At 41.0% G+C, this 20,806-nt stretch overlaps 1 protein-coding gene across 32 annotated transcripts in view; it reads right to left on the bottom strand.

The window, feature by feature from the left end:
- The window catches only part of CHD2 (chromodomain helicase DNA binding protein 2), a 112,101-nt gene that overhangs the window by 65,053 nt on the left and 26,242 nt on the right, over nt 1–20,806 (bottom strand). For 17 of the 32 annotated variants that reach the window (XR_015150121.1, XM_086364784.1, XM_086364791.1 and 14 more), the window contains 9 exons: nt 12,747–12,887; nt 11,036–11,169; nt 10,115–10,340; nt 8,697–8,797; nt 7,774–7,818; nt 7,448–7,626; nt 5,321–5,445; nt 1,892–2,108; nt 16–105 (listed from right to left, as the gene is read on the bottom strand). Coding sequence is in view for 23 of the 32 variants with exons in the window: in XM_086364784.1 (XP_086220910.1) it covers nt 16–105; nt 1,892–2,108; nt 5,321–5,445; nt 7,448–7,626; nt 7,774–7,818; nt 8,697–8,797; nt 10,115–10,340; nt 11,036–11,169; nt 12,747–12,887 (1,258 nt within the window). In the remaining 9 variants the exon portion in view is untranslated. Of the gene's footprint in view, nt 1–15; nt 106–1,891; nt 2,109–5,320; nt 5,446–7,447; nt 7,627–7,773; nt 7,819–8,696; nt 8,798–10,114; nt 10,341–11,035; nt 11,170–12,746; nt 12,888–15,663; nt 15,769–20,806 lie in introns of all 32 variants that reach the window. The other 15 variants (XM_086364778.1, XM_086364768.1, XM_086364775.1 and 12 more) reach the window with 1 other exon arrangement.

The following is a 20,806-nucleotide window of genomic DNA, read 5'->3' as shown; positions in this document are numbered from 1 at the left end:
TTACCAATTACACACCTTATCTTTTAAGAGGATCTCATATGTTGTTATAAGCGCATTGAACTTTAGCCTTTTGGTCTGAGAGTGAATCCATTCATATTCTCGTATCTATAAGAGAAAATAGAAATTAAGACACAATTTCTACTTTAAGCCTTCTATATAATCACCAAGTCTTATGACAGATGCAACAAAATATGCCAAATAAAAAATTAAATCTAATTAGAACTTAATGAATACCTAATACATTCTAAACTGATCTAAGCAACCAAAGTACAGAGCAATACAAGTTAAAATTAAAAGATCTATTACTGAGCAGCAAAAACTTTATTGCCAGAATTCAAACAGTCTTCTCTCCATATTCCCCCACCCCAATACATTTGAGAAAAAAATGCATTTCATGAGTAATTAAACCCTGGTGACTTGAACTTATCTAGAGATCTTCCAGAAGGAGAATTTTCTTAAGGAAATATAATTTGATTATTCTTTGGGTAGGGCATACTTTTATCAGTAAATACAACAAATTCCAACTTCTGACTTGGTCAGAAATTTCATTAATCATATAGCAGTAAGATGTGGCCCCCAATAAGGAGGAAAGGGAGGCTTACAGGATTAAAATACAACCTAGTAAGAATGAAAATAACATCAATGCAAAGAAACATAAAAACTAACACATTCATACAAAAGTATAAAGTACATAACTGGACACCCAGCAAGCACAATGGCCCATGACAAAGCTCCTACAGTTTGGTTATCAAGTTAGGAATGGAGAATGGGTCAAGGAGAGCTTTTGAGAAAATCACCATCAAGTGGGAAGGAAGAACAAAGAAAAGGAGTACTGAGAAGAAAAGAAAGTGTACCTGACCCCACAATTATTTAGAGTTCTTTTTCTTTGCCCTCACCTTTCAGTGCAGTGGTGTTTGAAGCAATTCTACATAATCTAGATTTTCTTTTTTAATGGTTAACGGATGGATCAACAAACTGAGGAACTATTATGTACTTAGAAACTCAAAATTAGAGCAATGAAATCTGTCAGAGTTTAGGTTAGGCAATTTCAATGAAACCATCAGCAACTTCCTAGGAACAGTTCATTCCAACATACATCCAGTGGTGAAAAAGCCCAGGTCTGGGACTGAACACATCCTTGTCCCAACCCCAGCTCTGCCACAGTCCAGCTGGCCTGAGGCCAAGTGTTAACCTCTCTGTCAATTTCCTTCATCAGTTGATTGGAAAGAATATCATCTACTTTAAAGACTATCATAAGGATTATAGGTAATATATATGAAGTACCCAGCACAGGGCCTGGCACACAGTACCTTAAAAAATGTTACTCGTTACCAAGAAAAGATCTGTCAAACGAAGATAAACTTAAGCCCCTGTGTTCCAAGTTCCTGATACTCAAGTTAACTTTGATATCAGACAAATAATTCTCATGTCTGCTGCTCTGAAATAGCTCACCGTCCTTTTACTCCTTTCTTATAAGTTATATAACTGCCCCATTTTTTAAAAGTTAGGAAACAAATTCTAAGAACTAAAGTATTGTCAGTACTATCCCTGTCAAATACTACTAACATTTCATAAGGTGTAAACTCTATCGCATAATCCTTTGTAAATTAAGTGGTCTTCAAAGTAGACAGAAAAGAAAGAAGAAAAACTTAATACTGCAATCCAACTAGGAAAGATTCCCGTTCATGTATAGCTGTTGTTTTTCTTTACAAAGTAAGCATACGTTTTTAAGACTATCAGAATTGTGTTTTTGTGATACAGAAATCTCCCAGTAACAGGGGCATAGCACAGTGTCAGAAGCACAATTTACTAAAGACTATAATAGCTTTAGGTCAATTTCCCAAATACATTTATAACACAGATTCTATCCCAATTCTTTTTGTTTACACACCGTATTTCTGCTCATCAGGTCACCTATGTAAACCACTACGTTAATCTCTGGTGCCCAGATTTCAAACTCCCTCTGCCATGAGGTGAGGGTGGATAAAGGGACGACTATAAGAAAGGGGCCATACAGCTGGTGTTGGTGGAACAGGTAGGAGAGGAATGATATGGTCTGGATGGTCTTTCCTAGGCCCATTTCATCAGCAAGGATTACACTGTTACTTCTGCAGAAAGAAAAAGATAAAAACAAAAAGATCATCAGTTCACAACAAAAAACAAAACAGTACATGCACAAACAGCAGAGGCATCAAGGCCTCACGATATTCCTCAGCAAGTCAGGGGTTTTGAGCCTCAAATGTCTCTCCTCTCCTCTGCAATCGTCTCCTGCGTCAGAAGACAGCAGGGTAACAAGTAATCTAAGTATAATCGAGGTCTGGATTATTGTAAGGGCCGCTTTCCATCTACCTCTTATAACAGAAGGCAGGTTTGGAATAGTGGTGTAAAGCACATGCCCTGGGCTCCATCAATGCAGAAGGCAGAGGCAGACGGGCTACCCCACTCCTGGTGAGCCCTACAGCCTGACAGTCACGGGCCCTTGTTCAGACTGCCCACCCATTCCACTGCCTGCCACTGGGCTACTTAATGCTGTAATCACTACTTTCCAGACCTACATGCCGCAGGTGCACAAAGCTTCCTTTAAACATACTAGTATCTAGCAGGGGTAGGCTGCAGATCAGATCTCTGAATCCTACCCCAGACCTGCTGAATCGGAGTATCTGGAAAAGGGCTCAGAACTCTGTATTGTTAACAAGCACTCCTGTTAACAAGCACTGTAATATGGGTATACTCCTTGGACCACACTTTGAGACAGACGGCTCTAGAGGACAGGCAGGATTTCAACAGGGTACTAATAGGAAAGGGCTGTCCAGATACTAGGCAAAAACTTTAATTAATTTGAGCTAATTTAAACTTAAAAAAATAGCCAGAGTTAGGAAATATGTTCTGGAAATAGAAAAGAGTCCATTTGGCAGGAAACCAGGGATGCATATATGCCATAAGGTTGAAAATATAAAAAGGTTCTTGAAAATCAGGCCACGGGAGGTTTACATATGTATAATACACACTTAATCAGTGGACCAGAGAGAACAAAAACTAATACTCAAGTTAAAGACAACTAACTGATTAGAAAAACAAGACATTTAATTCACCAAGAAGATATCCCTGAGTGATTTCCCTCTTATTTCTCTCACCTTTTCACACCACTGGGGAGGAAACAGGGTTAATTTTCTCCAACATTTCCTCTCCCTAGCAAACTGCCACTGTCCATTTATACACATGAAAGGAGGTCTGATCTGCCTGTTTTTCTGGAACTAGACCAAAACAGCATGTTACTTAATGCAAGGTTCCCACAACCAGGGCCCAGCAGCTAACTGGGCCTTTTTCAGCTGGTTCTGAATTAATGAGTTTAAAGACTCTACAGAGTGTGTCCTGAAGTGTAAAGCAAGAGGATTAGTTACACAACTTCTAAGGCTCCACTGAGCTTGTAATTGTCCTTTAGGAAGCTCACATCTCACTATTCTCGGAAACAAAAATAATCTTCCAGCAATCGAGAACAGGAGTTACCTCAGACCTCCATTCTCAGTCAAAGGAATGGAACCTCAAGATCTTTGTTTCTTACACTGAATGTTAAATATTACATAAATTTTAACAAGAGAAAAAACAGACGGCTCAACTGGGAAAGTCACATAAACGCATCTCTGTAATGAAAAGCCATCTTTTCAACATTGAGAAAAGCAGCTCACACGTCTTTGCTTTGGAGCTGTAGTCTATTCTGAAGTAAGAATTCTTGCTTTGCCACCAAATACTGACGAAATTAAGAGCTGCCATCTGGGGAAGGAATGTGCAGACAGACATAGGTGCTTCCCCTCCCTCCTTCGCCTCTCTGTGCCGCCGTGATGCTGCACATGGGTGTCCGGGCTGGCGCTCTCAGGAATACCAACAGTGCGGAGAAGAGGCAAATGCCAGGTGCCTATCAAACCACGCTCCAAAGCCACTGTCAGGCTTCTAACCCTGAAGAAGCAGCCTGGTTACGCTGGCAAATTTGAAATCATCCATGATCACTGCGCTGTACAAGTTGTTGAGAGCCTCAGAGGCAGGCTTCGTAAGTGTGGAGTGACCAGCCCCAGATTTGATGTGCAACTGAAAGATCTAGAAAAATGGCAGAATGGCCTGCTCCCGTCCCGTCAGTTTGTTTTCATTGTACCAACAACCTCAGTGGGCATCATGGACCATGAAGAAGCAAGATGAAAACACAGGAGGGGAAACCTTTGGATTCTTTTTCAAGGGATATAATACATATTTGCAAATAAAACACCTTGAGGGGGTTTAAAAAGGTACTTTTCACCCTGTATGTTCTATGAGGACAGGGAAATCCTGTCTTGTCTTGGTTCACTATTAAATTCTCAAGGCCTACATGGGTTCCTAATGCACAGTAATTAGGGAATACTTGAGTCTGCAATTGAACTTGGTGAATAAAATTCATGAGTACAGTCTCAAAGTACCTTTAAACCTCATTGTCTCATCTCTCTTCTTTTTTCCCAAGACTATGGTAATCTTATTACAAAAAGTGAAGGATAATTTCACAAGTTCAACTGTCAGAAAACTTTCTCTAAATGGGATGGCCTGTACAGCAATTGGGGAGCAGGGGAATCACAAGACTCTTTAGCACCAGTATGTAAATTAAAGATCTTCTCTCGTCTTAGAATAATTCCTTCCACACCAAAGATTTGGGCAAATTACCTTGCTATTTGTGCTCACGAATAACACAGTATGACACAGGTCGCTGGCTATTACCCTCCCAATAACTAAATAACAAAGTACTTTTTACTTCAGGCTAAAGTGGTAATTACACATACAGGGAAATTCCCAGAAGTGATTTCTCTTAATCAAATACATATATATACATACATACATATATATATATATATATACACATACACACACACATATATATATGATTTTTTTTTCTATAATATACAATGGACTTCCCTTGTGCTCAGTGCTAAGAATCCACTTGCCAATCCAGGAGACATGGGTTCGATCTCTGGGTCAGGATGATCCCCAGGGGGAAGGAAATGGCAACCCACTCCAGTATTCTAGAAAATCCCACGGACAGAAGAGCCTGGTGGGCTACAGTCCATGGTATCCCAAAAGAGTCAGACACGACATAGTGACAAATAACAATAATAATATACAATGGGGCTTCCCTGGTGGCTCAGATGGTAAAGAATCTGCCTGCAATGCAGAAGACCCAAGTTCAATCCCTTGGTTGGGAAGATCCCCTGAAGAAGGGAATAAAAAGGAGTAATTCTTTGCATCTAACATCTTAAACAGCCAGAAACAGTAGAGAAAACATCAAACATAATCTTCTACGTACTTGCACCAGGAGTGAGCAAGCCAGTTGAGACCTTCCAGCTGATAATCTCGGAGCTCCAGATTCTCTCCTCCTAAATATGCCGGCTGTTTCTTTAAAGCCACAAATCGTGGTCTCTGCTTCAGGGCCTGAAATGCAGAATTGAACAAAGACCAGGTATGAAGAAAACCTTCTTCATATGTTAACCTGTTAACCTTCTTCATATGCAAACCTGTTCATATGTTAAAATGCTAACCATGATTTGTGCACTCTACATGAAAGCATAAGAACTGAAATTTCACATCTGTATCACCAACCACACCCAACCGACCATCAGTTCCTGCATCGCTGTCTACATGCCCAAAGCCAGACTGCAGCCCGAGATGTTGTTAGTCATTGCTTCTTTCCTGAAGTAAGCTTGTGAACATCATTAAACAGCACTGACTCCGCATCATCTCTGCAGCGGGGCAGTGAGTCACCTATTTTCCTCTTGGCGTTACCTTACTCTCTAAACAGCACAAAACAATGCCTCTCGGGAAGTCTGTCTATGCTACCGTAACAGCGTTTGTCAATTCTGAAAAGCAGCCCACCTCCCTTGAAGCCCCAACTCTGTGAGTCTGGCTTTCTGAAGGAAAAGATGCTGCTCTCACCTTCACAGGTGTGAGGATTTGGCAGCCTAGTAAAGCCATGTCTCTATGGTTTGCACAAAATGTGTATTCTACGGGCAACTCAGTTTGGGAAACACTGGGTTAAAAAGTTACATGCATCCCATGGCTCGTGCCTTTTCAAGTCTACCATGTTTGTGGATGCCGTGAGTTAACAGGAGAAGCTCATTCAGGAGTGCATCCCAGAGTGATGTGCCCACAAAAGCCTTTTTTGCAGGGAGCATTTCTCTGAAGATGAGCACTCTCTGGAATGAGTACCCTATTAAGAAGTGTCATCCTACTAAAGTATTTGATAAGGTAATTACTGTTTGTCTCAGCTCTCCTCTGTGAGCAGCGGGCAGTCAACAGAATCAGATGCCTCACTTGCAGCTGTCCACTCCCGCCAAGTCTCCCCACAAAGCTTCTCCCGTCTGACCCTTCAACTGCTGCTACTGTCCTCATCCTCACACCAACTCTCCCTTCAGGGGCTTATTCTACATCTTCCTGGTGGGACCTTCTGGCTTTAACAATTACTTACTCTGGAGTCTCCAACACAGAGTCATTAGATTAAGCTTTCTAAATGAAATACTGTTTCTGGCCTGCTGCTCTGCTCAAGAGGGTAGGCTTATCAATACCCACAGGATAAAGTCAACATATCCTTCAAGGTATTCAATACATACACACTTTGATTTGTCAATATCACCTCCCTCTTCCAACCCTGAGGCCCGGTGGTCCCCCAACTATATTACAAGAACATCTTTCTCTTAGTATCTTTCACAAGAGGGCAATAACCTGGGCCCCCTTTTATCTTGTCTAACCAGCTCCAATCTATTCTTCAAGGGTAGGGCACTTCATGTACCACAACTTCCTCTAGTTTTAAAACCCCTTCAGTGATCCCTGTGGCTCAGTGACTTCTGCCTCTGGATATCGTCACACTCACTGACCTCCAGTGACACACTGCTTTTTATAGGTACAGGTTTGGTTCTATGAATCTGAAGACAACCTCTCGGACAAAGAGGCCATATCTTAAGTATAGTTTTATTACTGAGGACCCAAGCATTCCACTTTATACAGGGAATAAATACCAACAAAAGATAAGGATCTGTACAACCAGTCTAGCAGAGACTGGTTGATCCAGTCTCTGGATCAATCAAATAAGAAAGCCTGTACAGATCCTTGTCTTTTGTAGAATGCAGAGTCACTTCCTTTTCCTGCCACTTCTCTTTAAAGTGCTTTAACTCTTTCAAGGAGTCTCCACAGTATCTCTGAACTAGATATATCTAACTGGGTAAATAATAAGATGAAATGAGTCAGTAAAGCCATTATACAACACATCCTGCTCTCCTGTTTTAATGGTTTTCCTTTGATACCAAGATTAGGTCATCTTCTTCAACATGAGAACTGTCCTTTACTTCTGTAGTCTTTTCTCTCCCCCACATCTGTGTGTGGCCAGACTTTTAAGCAATACACCTTTCCCCGAAAGCCCAAACGCCAGCAGTCAGCACACCTTGCATTCTCTCGTGGGGATGGTTTTTGAGTTGTTGCGACTGTGGAAGCTGTCGATGCAGCTCTGGAATTTCTTTCCGATCAGGGCTTCGTCTTCCCAGCTGCACTCTGAATAGGGCAGTCCCATCCACTTGCATAGATACTCAGGTTCGTTGGAAGGGGCCGGCTTCCGGCTGTGAGCTATTTCACATACAAAAATTGACAGATCAGCAACTGCCAATTAAAGGAGAGGGGTGACATTCTGTTTTATGTGTAACCAAGGCAACACCACGTGGCAAAGCATGCATTGCTCTTAGACAATATTTATAAACAAAATCTCTCACTTACCTGGAAAGTCTGTTTGACCCAGTGTAGATTTGCTTGTCTTCACAGCTAAATAAATGGAAAATCAGGTAAGTTATCACAAAACCAAGAAAACAGTGACATTTCAGGCCCTGTGAGCAAGAGTACAAATATACTCTACTATCTCACATCTTAACAAAATAAAAAAGAGCCGTGTTGTTCTCACGACCCTGTCTGGCCCCATTTCTCTGTCTCCCTACCCCCACCTGCAGCCCCACCACCCCATGGATTCATCCCCCGGGCCAGGACTACTGCCGAGCGGAAGGACCAAGCCCCAGTCCTCCCTGACTGGCAACGCCACCTGCCGCCCGAGCCACCTGGTGCTTGGCACGCCTACCCCCTGGCTGCCACCTCACTGGCGGGCCTTTCTCACGCTCCTCTGTTGGTTTCTTCACAACTTTCAAAAGCTGGAATGCCCTCAGACTTCTGCTCTCACCATGTGTACATTTCTTGATGATCTCATTAAACCTCAGGCTTTAAATACTATCTACACAGAGATAAATTCTCAAGTTTCAATCTCCAGCTAAGACTGAGTTCTAAACTCCAGATTCACATACTCTACAGCCTTCACAATACTATCCACTTAGATGACTGTGAAGTATATCAAACTGACAAACTAAGCTCTTGACTTCTCTTCCCTCAGTCTTGCTATTTCAGTAAATGGTACCTCCAATCTCCTGTTTGCTCAGGTCAGGAATACTGACACCACTCCTCTGTCTTCCCCCATCTCCAAATCTACCACCAAGTCTTGTTAGCTTTTCCTTCAAAATAAATCTAGGCATCTGACTATTCTCCAAACTTACACCTGCAAAAATACATTTTTTAATATCTATACATTACTCCCAAAAAAGGAAGTTCCTTTATTCCTGGAACTCCAACACTGCTTAAATGAGTTTCCATGTACTTACCTATTACTCTTTCTACGATCTGATACTGTTTGTTCAGCTCCGAGGCCAGCTCTTGTTGGCAGTTGAAATATTCCACATCTTCAGGAGAAACCTTCCCTAACCTGGCCAGAAGTCAAACAAGGAAGAGTACATACTAATTAGATCTGGAGAATCCATACTCATCTATCAATGCAAAGTCAAAACAGGAAAGGAAACTTAGTCTTTACTTTCATATGTCCCTTTAGTAATCTTGTACTAATAATTAGGCCAGAGATTTTAAGAAAAACATGTAAGACTTGTAGAAAACACTGAAACCTCAGACTTAAAGGACACACCAGTTGTTCTTGCTGATGTGGTCTGTTTTATAAAGAAACCTAAAAATAACTATTTTGTGTGATAAATTCATGTGATCTGTGATAAATTCATGTATCTTAATAGACAAGGCCAATAAAACTCAGATTATAAGAAAAGATGTCTTTTTTTCATATATGATGGACTTTAGGAGTGATTAAATGTTGACATTTTTAGAAAACCAATTATTTTCAGTTATAAAACAACACCAGCAACTTGAAATTAAATACTACTATAACTTTCAAGGACTTTCAAAATTCTAATAATTGCTTTACAAACTACCCATACCTCAGAGATATATATTTTTGTTTTTGACTCAAAGAAAAAAAGTATCTGATTTACTGAAATAGCATATTCTGCACAGTAATAAAACAGGAATTGGAACCCATTTGTCCCTATTCCTAACACTAATTAACCTGATCACATGATACTGAAGCGTGTGTCTCCAGGGAGAACTTACACTTCTTATTTATTATCAGTTTAGGGGTGTGTGTATTGTGGCCCCACGTTTCTCATACAACTTGACATGTTCAAAGCTGTAAGTAAGCTAAAAACCACAAGGTGATCACAGTTTCAGAACATTCCTGTCACATCATTTCTGTAAACTGTAAAACCAAGATTAGTTTTAAGTATACCATATCCCAGAGAGTTCTAGAACACTAAACTTCTGACACCCAGGCTAGGCCAGCACAACCAGAGAAAGTGACAAGGTGCTCAAGGACATGAGCCTGGACTCAGGCTGCGGGCGTCCAGGGCCGCAGAGCGGCTCTGCAGCTCACTGTCAACAAATAGCACTCTGTACAAATCTCACAGGCTTACTGTGAGGACTGACGACAAGATCAGGTCTGAAAAACGCCCCATACACTCGTTGTTATTATTAAACTCTACAGACTTTCTGGCTATACATAAAAATACATACTATCTTCAGGTCACAGTTTTATAAAAGGTAACCATGGATGCCTCCACGTTCATTCAGTCTGACAGAGGCAAAATTTGATATTCTAGACAGTCATGTTCTCCACCATTTAAAAACTCTCCCTTCCCCCAGGCTGCAAGTGTATTTCTTTTATCTAGGAAAGGTAATGTACCACTGCTTGATTTCATCCTCTTTCTTCTTGAAGTTCTCTAGTTTTTTCAGACCCTTCACTTTCTGTTGCTGTAAGGACTCTTCACTCTCCCATGTGCTGTGGATATATGACCAGCCCTTCCACTTGATGAGGTACTGGACTTCGCCTTCATCCTTTTCAGGGTCAAAGTCGCTGCTAGGGTCTCCATTAGCTTCGACTGCATACACAGTGGTAGAAGCTCCCGTGGCTGCAAAAAGATTCAGTTAAATTTTAAGAAGTCTATGAAACCAGACCCTGAAAAGCTTCCCAAATACACAGTTGTCTAAAGAGTCTCTTTTTGGATGAAGTACCAAAATCCTTTATCTTCAAATATGCAGATATTCACAAACAATACAGAATGAACATGCCCAGCAATTTCAAATGTTTTCAAGATGCAAACCCAATTTTTCCCATTTAAACAGTCTAAAATTTGCTGGTGAAATCAAAGAAATCTTTGTGTTCAAACACAATAAATACGGAACAGCAACATTCTTTTGTTTTGGTCCCTACTAACTCAGGCTAAATACATAAAATTTGGGCCTTTCTGAGCAGAGAGAAATCTGCCAGCTTCCAATGGCAGGGAAGTGGCAGCAGGAACCATGTCTAGCCGCAAAGGTGGCAAGAAGTTCCTGAAGCAACGCAAGCAGCAGGCTGAGGAGATGGACAAGGAAGCAGCAGCATTCAAGCAGAAACAAGAGGCGCAGAAGGAACTCAGGGAGCTAACAGCAGAGGCTGCAGGGAAGGGCCGGGGCCATAGGCGGTTAAGAAAGCCAGAAAAAGGGAAGCTGTTTCTGTGCCTGAGGCAACAGTGACCCTTAAATCCATTCCTCCTTCAACATTTGCGCTCCCTGCCCTAACGCTTGTTGCCACCTATAGCAAGAATGAAGCACTGTCTTTGCATACCTCCTTTCTTTCCCAGCCTTGAATCTAAGACCTTTTCAATAGTTTCACTATTATCCTGCTGTTCATCAACTCCTTCTCCAGTCATTTCAATGAGGTCATCTGAGTCAGTCTCAAAGTCATCGTCTTCTTTATAACTGCATGAGGAATAATGCCGAATAAATAAGAAACTATCTTTTCAGATCCAAAATCACCTTACGTAAGATCATTAGGACAACCCTTTTGGCTCCAACATGGTGTTTTGCAGATCAGCCACGATAAAGTGGGCTCAAAGTTCATTTTTTTGTTCCTGCTTAAAGTATTACTGCATGTTCACAGACAGCGGCAGGAAGGCTAACTCATATTTCAAAATAAAAACTGACTAAAGTGATTTTTGTAAGCAAGACACAGAAAACTACAAGGACATTCTTATGTTTTCATTTTTTAACAACATCATTATTATGTATAAACAAGGAAACAACTACGAAAAAAAGAAAATGCATAATGAAAAAAATTGCCTAATGAAAAAACTGGTTCTAAGATTAATGCATCAACCCTGCATTTTGTCTCCCAATAACAAGAATATGAAATTTAAGTCTTCAAGTCACTGAGCATGCTTCCTGGTACTAAAAATATTAAAACATAACCTTCCACCATATATTATATTAACAACAAAGGGTTTGGGAGTTACAAAAGAGAAAAACACAATGCTGGATGCAGTACAACTAGCTATAGGAGGAAAAAGTGCTAAGCTACACATTAATATATTCAAAGCCTAGTCTTAGCTTTCAAATTATTAACTGGATTCACTTAACAGGTTATTAGTAACTTCAGGATTCAGCTTCACCATCTTTAAGTAGACCAAAAGAAAACTATGTACCCTTCTAAAATGAAATTAAATGCCCTCTGACTGGTATAAAGTATGTATGTTTTGTATCTATTCCTTTATTTCATTTTCTATTAATTATTCATACACTATCATAACCTTGATAAGATTATTACATCCAAGTAACATTATATAAAGAAACTGAAAGTCGCTCAGTCATATCTGTTTGCGACCCCATGGACTATACAGTCCAGTGAATTCTCCAGGCCAGAACACTGGAGTGGGTAGCCTTTTCCTTCAACAGGGGATGTTCCCAACGCAGGGATGGAACCCAGGTCTTCCGCATTGCAGGCAGATTCTTTACCAGCTGAGCTACAAAGGAAGCCCAACACTATATAAGCTGAAACTCAAAGGAATTTATCTGATTGAAAGTATAATTCAAAAGTAAGACTGCAATCCAAATATGTTTCCTAAAAAACAGTGCTATACTTTTATTTTTGTTATTTTCTTGGCCAAACCACAGCGTATGTGGGACCTTATTTCCCCAACCAGGGATCGAACCCGCACCCCATGCATTAGAAGCATGGAGTCTCAACCACTGGACTGCCAGGGAAGTCCCAAAGAATGGTATGAAATGAAGATAATGTCACTACCACTCAAGGAAACGTGAATTTGAAGTAGTTCTCTTCATAGGAATGAAGGCTTGATATGATTTATCACTATTATTTCCATTTTCCTATTGGCCAGGACCATTCTTTTTGAAAGAACCTTTCTGAATACAATCTCAAGACACAGGTCATTATTTTCACCTGTCAAATGTCTGATCCTGGACCTATTAAAAGCAAGCTCTAGCCAGTTACACTATGCCCCTTCCTCTCACTAATGAAACCCTTCCGGGACATCACCTACCTCACATTTTTAGCTGCTCTGCGGCGTGTCTGCCTTTTGGGAGCTTCATCATCTTCATCCTCATCATCAGAAGAGTCTTGCTTTTTCCTCTTTCCACGCTGAGTCTTAGGTTGCTTTTTAACACGAGGTTTGGGCACTGTTCTAAAGTGAGAAAAGGAAAAATGGCCAAGTCCTTATTTCATCATTTGGTGTCTACTTCAAATCTATATAACTGTACTGCCCAGAGCAGGGCTTACCATAGAGATTAACCAAGGGAATGTTAAGACATGAATATTCCTAGGTCCTGTTCCATGAGATTCTAGTTCATGAGAAATCTGCTTCACTAGAAACAAAACGGTTCTACTGCTGACACCCTCCAGTCATTTTACAGGAGACACCGTCGGCCGCTGTGACTGCAGGTCCCACACCCACGGACTTATCCAACCAGGGATCAAAAACTTATCTGGGGGGAAAAGAAGTCCACAAAGTTCCCAAATGCAAATCTTGAAACTGCTGCCCATTAGCAGCTGTTTACATAAGTATTAACATTGCAGCAGGTATTAAAAGTAATCAACAGATGACTAAAAGTACACGGGAGGAGAGGCCTAGTCTACACGGAATACAACAGCACAGCATTTCATATAAGAAGGGACTTGAGCATCCGTGGATTCTGGCATCTATTTAGCATCCCTGGCGAGGATGAAGGGAGGACCGCACTGGGGGTTCTCAGGCAACGACTCTCCACCGCTCCTCAGGATCGCCTGACACCACAATACACACACGGCCTGTTGCTGAGGGCAGCTCTTTTCTGGGCAGTTTGGAAATATCTACCAAAGTTACTAATGTAACCATTTTACTTCTGGGAATAAGTAAAAGATACAAACAGATATAAACTGATACAGGCACAGTAAACTATTCACTGTGGTATTTGCAATAACAAAAGATTAGGAAAACTGAACAGTCATCAAGTGGGAACTAGTTCAATAACAGAATACTTGTTATTGTTGTTCAGCCACTAAGTTACGTCAGACTTTTCTGCAACCCATGGACTGCACCAGGCTCTCTGTCTTCTAGTATCTCCTGGAGTTTGCTCAAATTCATGCCCCTTAAATTAGTGATGCTATCTAACCATCTCATCCTCTGTCACCCCATTCTCCTTTTGCCTTCAATCTTTCCCAGCATCAGGGTCTGAAAACAGAATACCATGCGACCATAAAAAACAATAGAGGGAGCAGTTTTCCGTGCATTGGTAAGGAAAGATTTCCAAGAGAGATAATGAAAGAAAAATGCAGGAGAAGATGCATGGAATGTTATCATCTGTATAAAGAAGTAAAGGACAAGAAATAACTACACATTTTTTCTTCCATGTATATAAAAGACACCTTGGAGACTACCTGAGAGACTGTGCCCTGCCACAGACCACGGGCACAGCTGAGGAGATCGGCCCTCTGCAGGCGGCGCCTCCCCTGCAGCCAAGACTGAGGGCCACAGACTAGGAGCTCTCACAAGGAAATCAAGTACTCCAGCAGCGGCAAAAGGTGAGAGGAGAAAGACAGTGACAGAAACTCACAATCACAGCCATCTCTTTCTCTCATACTTGCCATAACCAACACTCCACAGACAGATGACCAGAGAGTCAATAAAAGATGGGTAAAATCTAGAAGACAGACCTGGAGTGGATTCCAGGGCTGAGAGCTGAAACTCAGATGAAAGGAGACAACACTAATGAATCTCCCTACAGGGGTGGAAGGTGAGGGGGGAGGTACAACATCCTAAGCCATGGACAGACAAATATTTCTGCTGTAAATGGCCAGAGGATAAGTATTTTTTACTTTCTCAGACAAGAGGCAAAGTTGAGGCTACCACATAGGTACTTAAATAACAAGAGAAAATAAATTTCAACAAATATTTTACGGAAAAATTCAAAATAAAATAATAATGATCAAGTATATTTTTTGTGATACAACATCTACTAATGAGAAGAACAGAATTCTTTTTGAAGTGATGATAGCATTTCACTTAATTAGTGTTCGAATTTAGTGTTCCTTATCATGAAACTACAAATGTTCACCAGAAGCTATACTGAGGGACTTCTCCAGTAGTCCAAGGGGTTGGACTTTGCCTTCCAACGCAGAACCCTGGTCGGGGAGCTAGGATCCCACATGCCTTGTGGTCAAAAAATACCAAAGCATAAAACAGAAGCAATGTTGTAATAAATTCAATAAAGACTTTTAAAATGGTCCACATCACAAAAACTTTTTAAAAACAAGCTATATTGAGTTCACAGGCCACATAAAAATGGGGGGGGGTGGGCGCGGGGAGTGGGATTTGGCCCAAAGACAACATTTGCCAACCCCTCCTAACACTGCAAGGAGAAAAATCTTCCTGGGGCCTCGTTGCCTCCTGTCTTCCTCCCCCCATCACCAATACCTTTTGTTGCCATCTGTCTGATCAGAAATTACCAGTTTCTTCCCACTTCCACCTACTTCCATCTCTGGACAGATTCTTTGCTTAATGTCATATAGATCGTACGAACAGGGTAATAAACAGTCAAGTATGTTTCAATCAGCCAATTAAACATAGGAAAAATTAGTTCTCCCCAAAAGAATCTGTACACTGGTCAAATACACAGAGAGATTTTTTTTTAAGAGTGGAAGATGTATTTGTTCCTCAGAACCAGTCCACCTGGAATATGAAACAGCAAGATTCACTCTCTAGCTATGTACCATGCAAACACACAAAATCCACAGCAGCTCAGTCATCTAATTACTTGCTAACGAAGCAGATGAGCAAGAAGTTAATCAGGCATTCAGAATCCAGAGTCACAACACACTGCAGCTTGGCAACTGAGGCCCCCGTGCCAGCACTACACCGTCCTCCTCAACCTAACACAGACTGAGCTCAACCAGAGGCAGGGACGCGCAAGCACGCACGGCACCTTCTGGGGACAGGTCTTCTGGCTTTCACTGTCTGCTCTGGTTCGCTCTCTGCACTGGAGCCTTGTTCCTGTTCATCTTCCGAGAGCTCCCATTTCCGTTTTTCTCTGTGATCAAAAGCAAAGCAAAATTTTTTTTTTCTAAAAGAGTTCCTCGAGATCGTTTCGCTTGAAGAATCTGACAAAACCAATTTCAAGCAGAAGAGCCAAAAAAGGCAGAAAGTGTATATTTTAGATATTATGCTACAAGATTTGTTTTAGCTTCAAATTTTGGTTGGGTTCCTTCCTGCGATGTGTAATATCTATTTCTATTTTGTATCTGGTATCAAAATAAATGATGAAGCTAAGGCTGTATTTTTTTTTTTAACTATTGGTTCTGGGAAAAAAAAAATGTTGCCAATTCTCTAATACTCTATTTTCATTTACTATTATCATTGATCAGACTGAAGCTATAATATATACTAGATCAGAGGTTTTCAAATTTTAGTATGGATCAGAACTATATAAAGGATTTGCTGAAAGAGTTTTCTGGGCCACAGCCAGTTTTTGATTCAGGAGGTCTAATGTGAGGCCTAAAAATCTGAATGTTACCAAATTCAGATGATGCTGATACTATTGAGAGAGTTCTCTTGAGTACTACACTAGCTATCTTCAGAATGTGTTGATTAAACAATCCCTAAAATTATGTTATTAATGATAAACCTACCACCTACTAATTAACCTGTCCAGCTAATGAAGTAGTTTTAATAATCACTAAATACAGTAGGTGTCCTTTTGCTCATCAAGATAACAGATGGCATGGGAGAGCCATACCCTATAGGTGCCCTGCTATGCCCCAACAGTTTCTGAAGTTTCCTTGAAGACCAAAAAAGAAATCACAGGAACTCAGCTCATTTCCCACCTGCAGGGAAGAAGGAAGGAACACACATAATAGCAACGGGTCGAGAAACATCCAGGGAAACAAAAAACTCAACAGGCAAGAACCTGGTTTAGGATTTCTCTCTAAACAAAACAATTACCATGTGCCTCTGGGTCTCCGTACAGAAAATGAGGTTATGTTAAAGACAACTGCTGTCAAATTGCAAAGTCAAGCCAATATTCTTCCTGGGAAAATAACTCAGAGTAATAGTGGAAGAACCTTTCTGAACAGCCCTACACTTGATTCAGTCAAAACTTCAGGAAAGAAAACGCTCTCAAGCCTTCCATGAAAGGCCATAGAGCACTTCCACGCACATTACTCAAGTTCTACTGGCACAAAGGCAGGCAAGTGGAGATACATCTTTGTTAAATACAAACAATGAATCCTATCAGTCTGCCAGACAGGTAGAGTGTGCTTATGGACAGTGACTGGTAAAATATTAAGGTCTGCTATTATCACCAATACCCATCCCTCCCTCTTTAAAGCAAACCATACTTTGGGCACCCGCCTTATTCTCGTTTCCTAGCGCCTCATACAATAAATGTGTTCTAAAGGATCCAAGGAATAGATGGTGATGGCCAGGAGGAAAAAAGATGTCTCCAGCAGTGGGGAGACTGGCACCTAAGGATCTAGCCTTCCTTGGCCAAGACTAGAACAGTTTATTTACCCCTTAGAAGGAGCTTACAGTCAAACTGGAGAGCAGTGGTTTCACAGGAAACAAGCTTGAAAGAACATGCACGTAAGACCTAATGGAAAGCAGATGAGATGAGAAAGATCTACAATCAAGTGTCATTCGTAATTTCTATAACTCTGCCAGGAACTGAGACTGTTATATCAGAGTAGCTAATGAGGTCTGCTTCAACAATTTTAAAGACTAAAGTGGCAGTAGACACTGAGAGAATGGAGGTTCAGAGTTTTCCAGTTAAACTGCAGATCTGTAGACGTACAGATAACCAAGAGGACTTCAAATCTTCAAATATGAGAAGGTACAAAAACTTAGCCAAGCAACTGGTCCAAAGTACTCTTCCCACACAGAGGGAAAATCAAGCCCAGTGGGAACAAGCTGTTTGGTGTATGTCAAACCCACATTTCTGCTATTCTCAACAGAACCTACTGAAGACCATTCCAGGAGGAGCTGAACAGTTAAGAGGCTTAAAAGGTTGAAAGGAGTTTTATATATATGTATCTGAAATTGGTGGATTATTTCAAATTTCATTTTAATTTTCAAGAATGGTGGGGGAGGGGGCAAGTTAGGACCAGCAATACTGTTAATTCTGTCTAAGTGGTGAAGTGAAAAGGGCAATCAATTACTAACAGATTACTGCCCCAACCCTGGCTCTCCAACAGGTGAAACCAACATCCACCCCTAGAGTTTGCTGGCTTCTCAAATAATGTAGACTGTAGGAGGAAGACTCCCTGACTAAGCCATATTATAAGCTGGGCTACAAAGAAAAGTCTCAAATATAGGATCATGATTGAAATATTTTCCATGTTAAAGGAGACTTGAATTGCCAGATCCAGTTCTAAGAAGCCACCAGTGGGATTCCCTAAATGGGACTCAATAGAACTTTGGCCAAAATTTTGGGAACTGGGGGAAAAAAATACCAAGATTTGACCACTGAGGCCTCAAGGCCATATAGATAGATAGGAAAAAGTCAGAATGCAAGTTAACTAGGTATGGTTTTCTTTCTTTACTGGGAAAAAGTGGATTCCTTTTTTCTTTACTGGGAAAAATCGAATCTAAACAACTATAAAGAAGGGAATGAACAAAAGCCATTTTAAAATAAAATAGGCCTAAAATTTGGCCAAGAGCCACTGAGGCTTCCTAATTAACTGTCTTTAAGAGCTCAAAGAAGGGAACTCCTTTCTCCTCCACTTTAGAAGGCAGATAAGGAAAACAGGGAACTAACTGCTTTAACATCACTGATTTTCAGTCGATTTTCCCAAAGAGGATGGTGTTCAGAAGCAAGTCTCAATGAAGAGGATAAGTCTGTTCTAACAAGGACTCTCTTCTGCTGTGTCACAGGACTGTGACAGACTTCCACTTTACTGCACTGGAAAGGAAGAAATAACTATAATCTCAACTATAATCTCAGGAGAATAACTTCAAATGATTACAGGTAAAATCATTTTTTAAATTCCAGGTGGAAAAGAGGGTTCTGGAACCACTGTTCAGTGGAGCTGAACACTACTGGGACTGCAATGAGTCAGCAGAAATCCTACCCAACATTTCACAAATTAGGACAGCATGAATAGGGACTGCCTTACCTACCTCCTGCAAAACCTCTATGCAGGTCAAGAAGCAAGTTAGAACTGGACATGGAACAACGGACTGGTTCAAACTTGGGAAAGGAGTGTGTTGGTTATATGTTGTCACCCTGCTTATCTAACTTCTATGCAGAGAACATCATGAGAAATCCAGACCAGATTAATCACAAGCTGGAATCAAGACTGTGGGGAGAAATATCAACAACCTCAGATATGCAGATGATACCACTCTAATGGCAGAAAGCAAAAAGGAACTAAAGAGCTTCTTAATGAAGGTAAAATAGAGTGAAAAAGCTGGCTTAAAACTCAACATTCAACATTGAGCATCCACTCCCAACACTTCATGGCAAATAGATGGGAAAAAGGTGGAAGCAGCGACAGATTTTTTTTTTCTTGGGCTCCAAAATCACTGCGGACAGTGACTGCAGCCGTGAAATCAAAAGATGCTTGCTCTCTGGAAGAAAAGCTATGACAAACCTAGACAGTATTAAAAAGCAGAGACATCTCTCTGACAACAAAGGTCCACAGAGTCAAAGCTATGGTTTTTCCAGTAATCATGTACGGATGTGAGAGTTGGACCATAAAGAATTGCCAATTAATTAAAAGAATATTTTCCTCCTCTAAGCTTTTAAAATGCTAATCACATGACTCCAGCAGAGTTAGTCCCTTCTAAGACTGTAGTCCTTAAAGTGTCAATGTCACAAAAGCAAATAAAGTCTGTGAAAGTGCTCCAGACTAATGAAAGCTGACATCTAATACAATATTTAACCTGAGACTGGATTCTGTACTGTGGGTAGAAAAATATTATAAATGACATTGTTGAGTTGAATGACCAAATTGGAATCCAAATTAGACAACGGTATTGTACCAATGTTAAATCTATTTACCTTAAAATTGTATTTTGCTTACAAAAGAGAATATCCTTATTCTTAGAAAACACACACTTAGTATTTAGGGGTTAAAGACCATGCTGTATGAATCTTAGTCTGAAATGGCTCAGAAAAAATATTACCTTGTGTGTATACATAAATATATATAAAGAGAACTCTCACAATGATAAAGCAAATGGGGCAAAAACGGTACAGAGTGGTGAATCTCAGTATACAGGATTCCTTGTACTGCTCTTACCCTTAAAATTTTTCAACTCTTTGAAATTAATCCCCCCAAAAAAGTTTAAAAAATGGTTCCTTTTAAAAACTTTAAAATCTGTGAGACAATCTGCAGTGTTTTGGAAAAACACTGCCCCGTGCTAATATTTCACAATGTCCACTCCTCTGAGCGCGTCTCGCTCAGTTCTGAAGCCCATGTGCCCACACACTAGGTTGTCGCCCTTGCTGAGACCACAGAGGGCCCGGCAGTGCCGCCTCTCGTGACCTGAGTCTCAGCACCTGCAGGACCTCCCCTAATCTATGTTACTAACTAAACTGACTCGGGAGAAGAGCTCTCCACAAACCCCAGTGCCCTCCAGCTGCCCAGAGGAGGGCATGGCAGGAGGCCAGCCCAGGGCCCAACCAAACAGGCATGAGGAGAACCTCTGCTTACGTAAGTTCCTAAGGAAGAGCCCAGAAGTAGACAAGCAGCCTCACAGAAGACACCCCCTCTCCCTCTCCCCGACAAGAAGTGGAAAGGTTCTACTCGGGCAAAGAACAGTCACAAGGGCCTCCGAAAGCTGCCTACTTTGGAGAGCTCTCAGGACTGAAAGGAGAGGGAAAAGCAAATACAGAAATCAGTCAAAATAGCAAGTCTGATGTATTACACAGGGGCTGAAAGCTGGAGGGATTCTCACACCCAAATAAAGCTACATAAATGAGGTGTTCAGGGACTTCCCCTAGTGGTTCAATGGTCAAGACTCTGCGCTCCCACTCCAGTGATGAAAGGTTCAATCCCTGGTCAGGGAACTAAGATCCCACATGCACAGTGGCCAAAAAAAATTAGGAGTTCAGGTTTTCAAGTACAGAA

The sequence above is a fragment of the Bos grunniens genome, chromosome 21 (genome assembly GCF_055505025.1).
Source record: "Bos grunniens cultivar Pamir isolate PY7600 chromosome 21, Bosgru_T2T1.0, whole genome shotgun sequence".
Classification (NCBI taxonomy): Eukaryota; Metazoa; Chordata; class Mammalia; order Artiodactyla; family Bovidae; genus Bos; species Bos grunniens.
The sequence above is the reverse complement of the archived record's forward strand: the minus strand, read 5'-3'. Positions and strand labels throughout refer to the sequence as shown.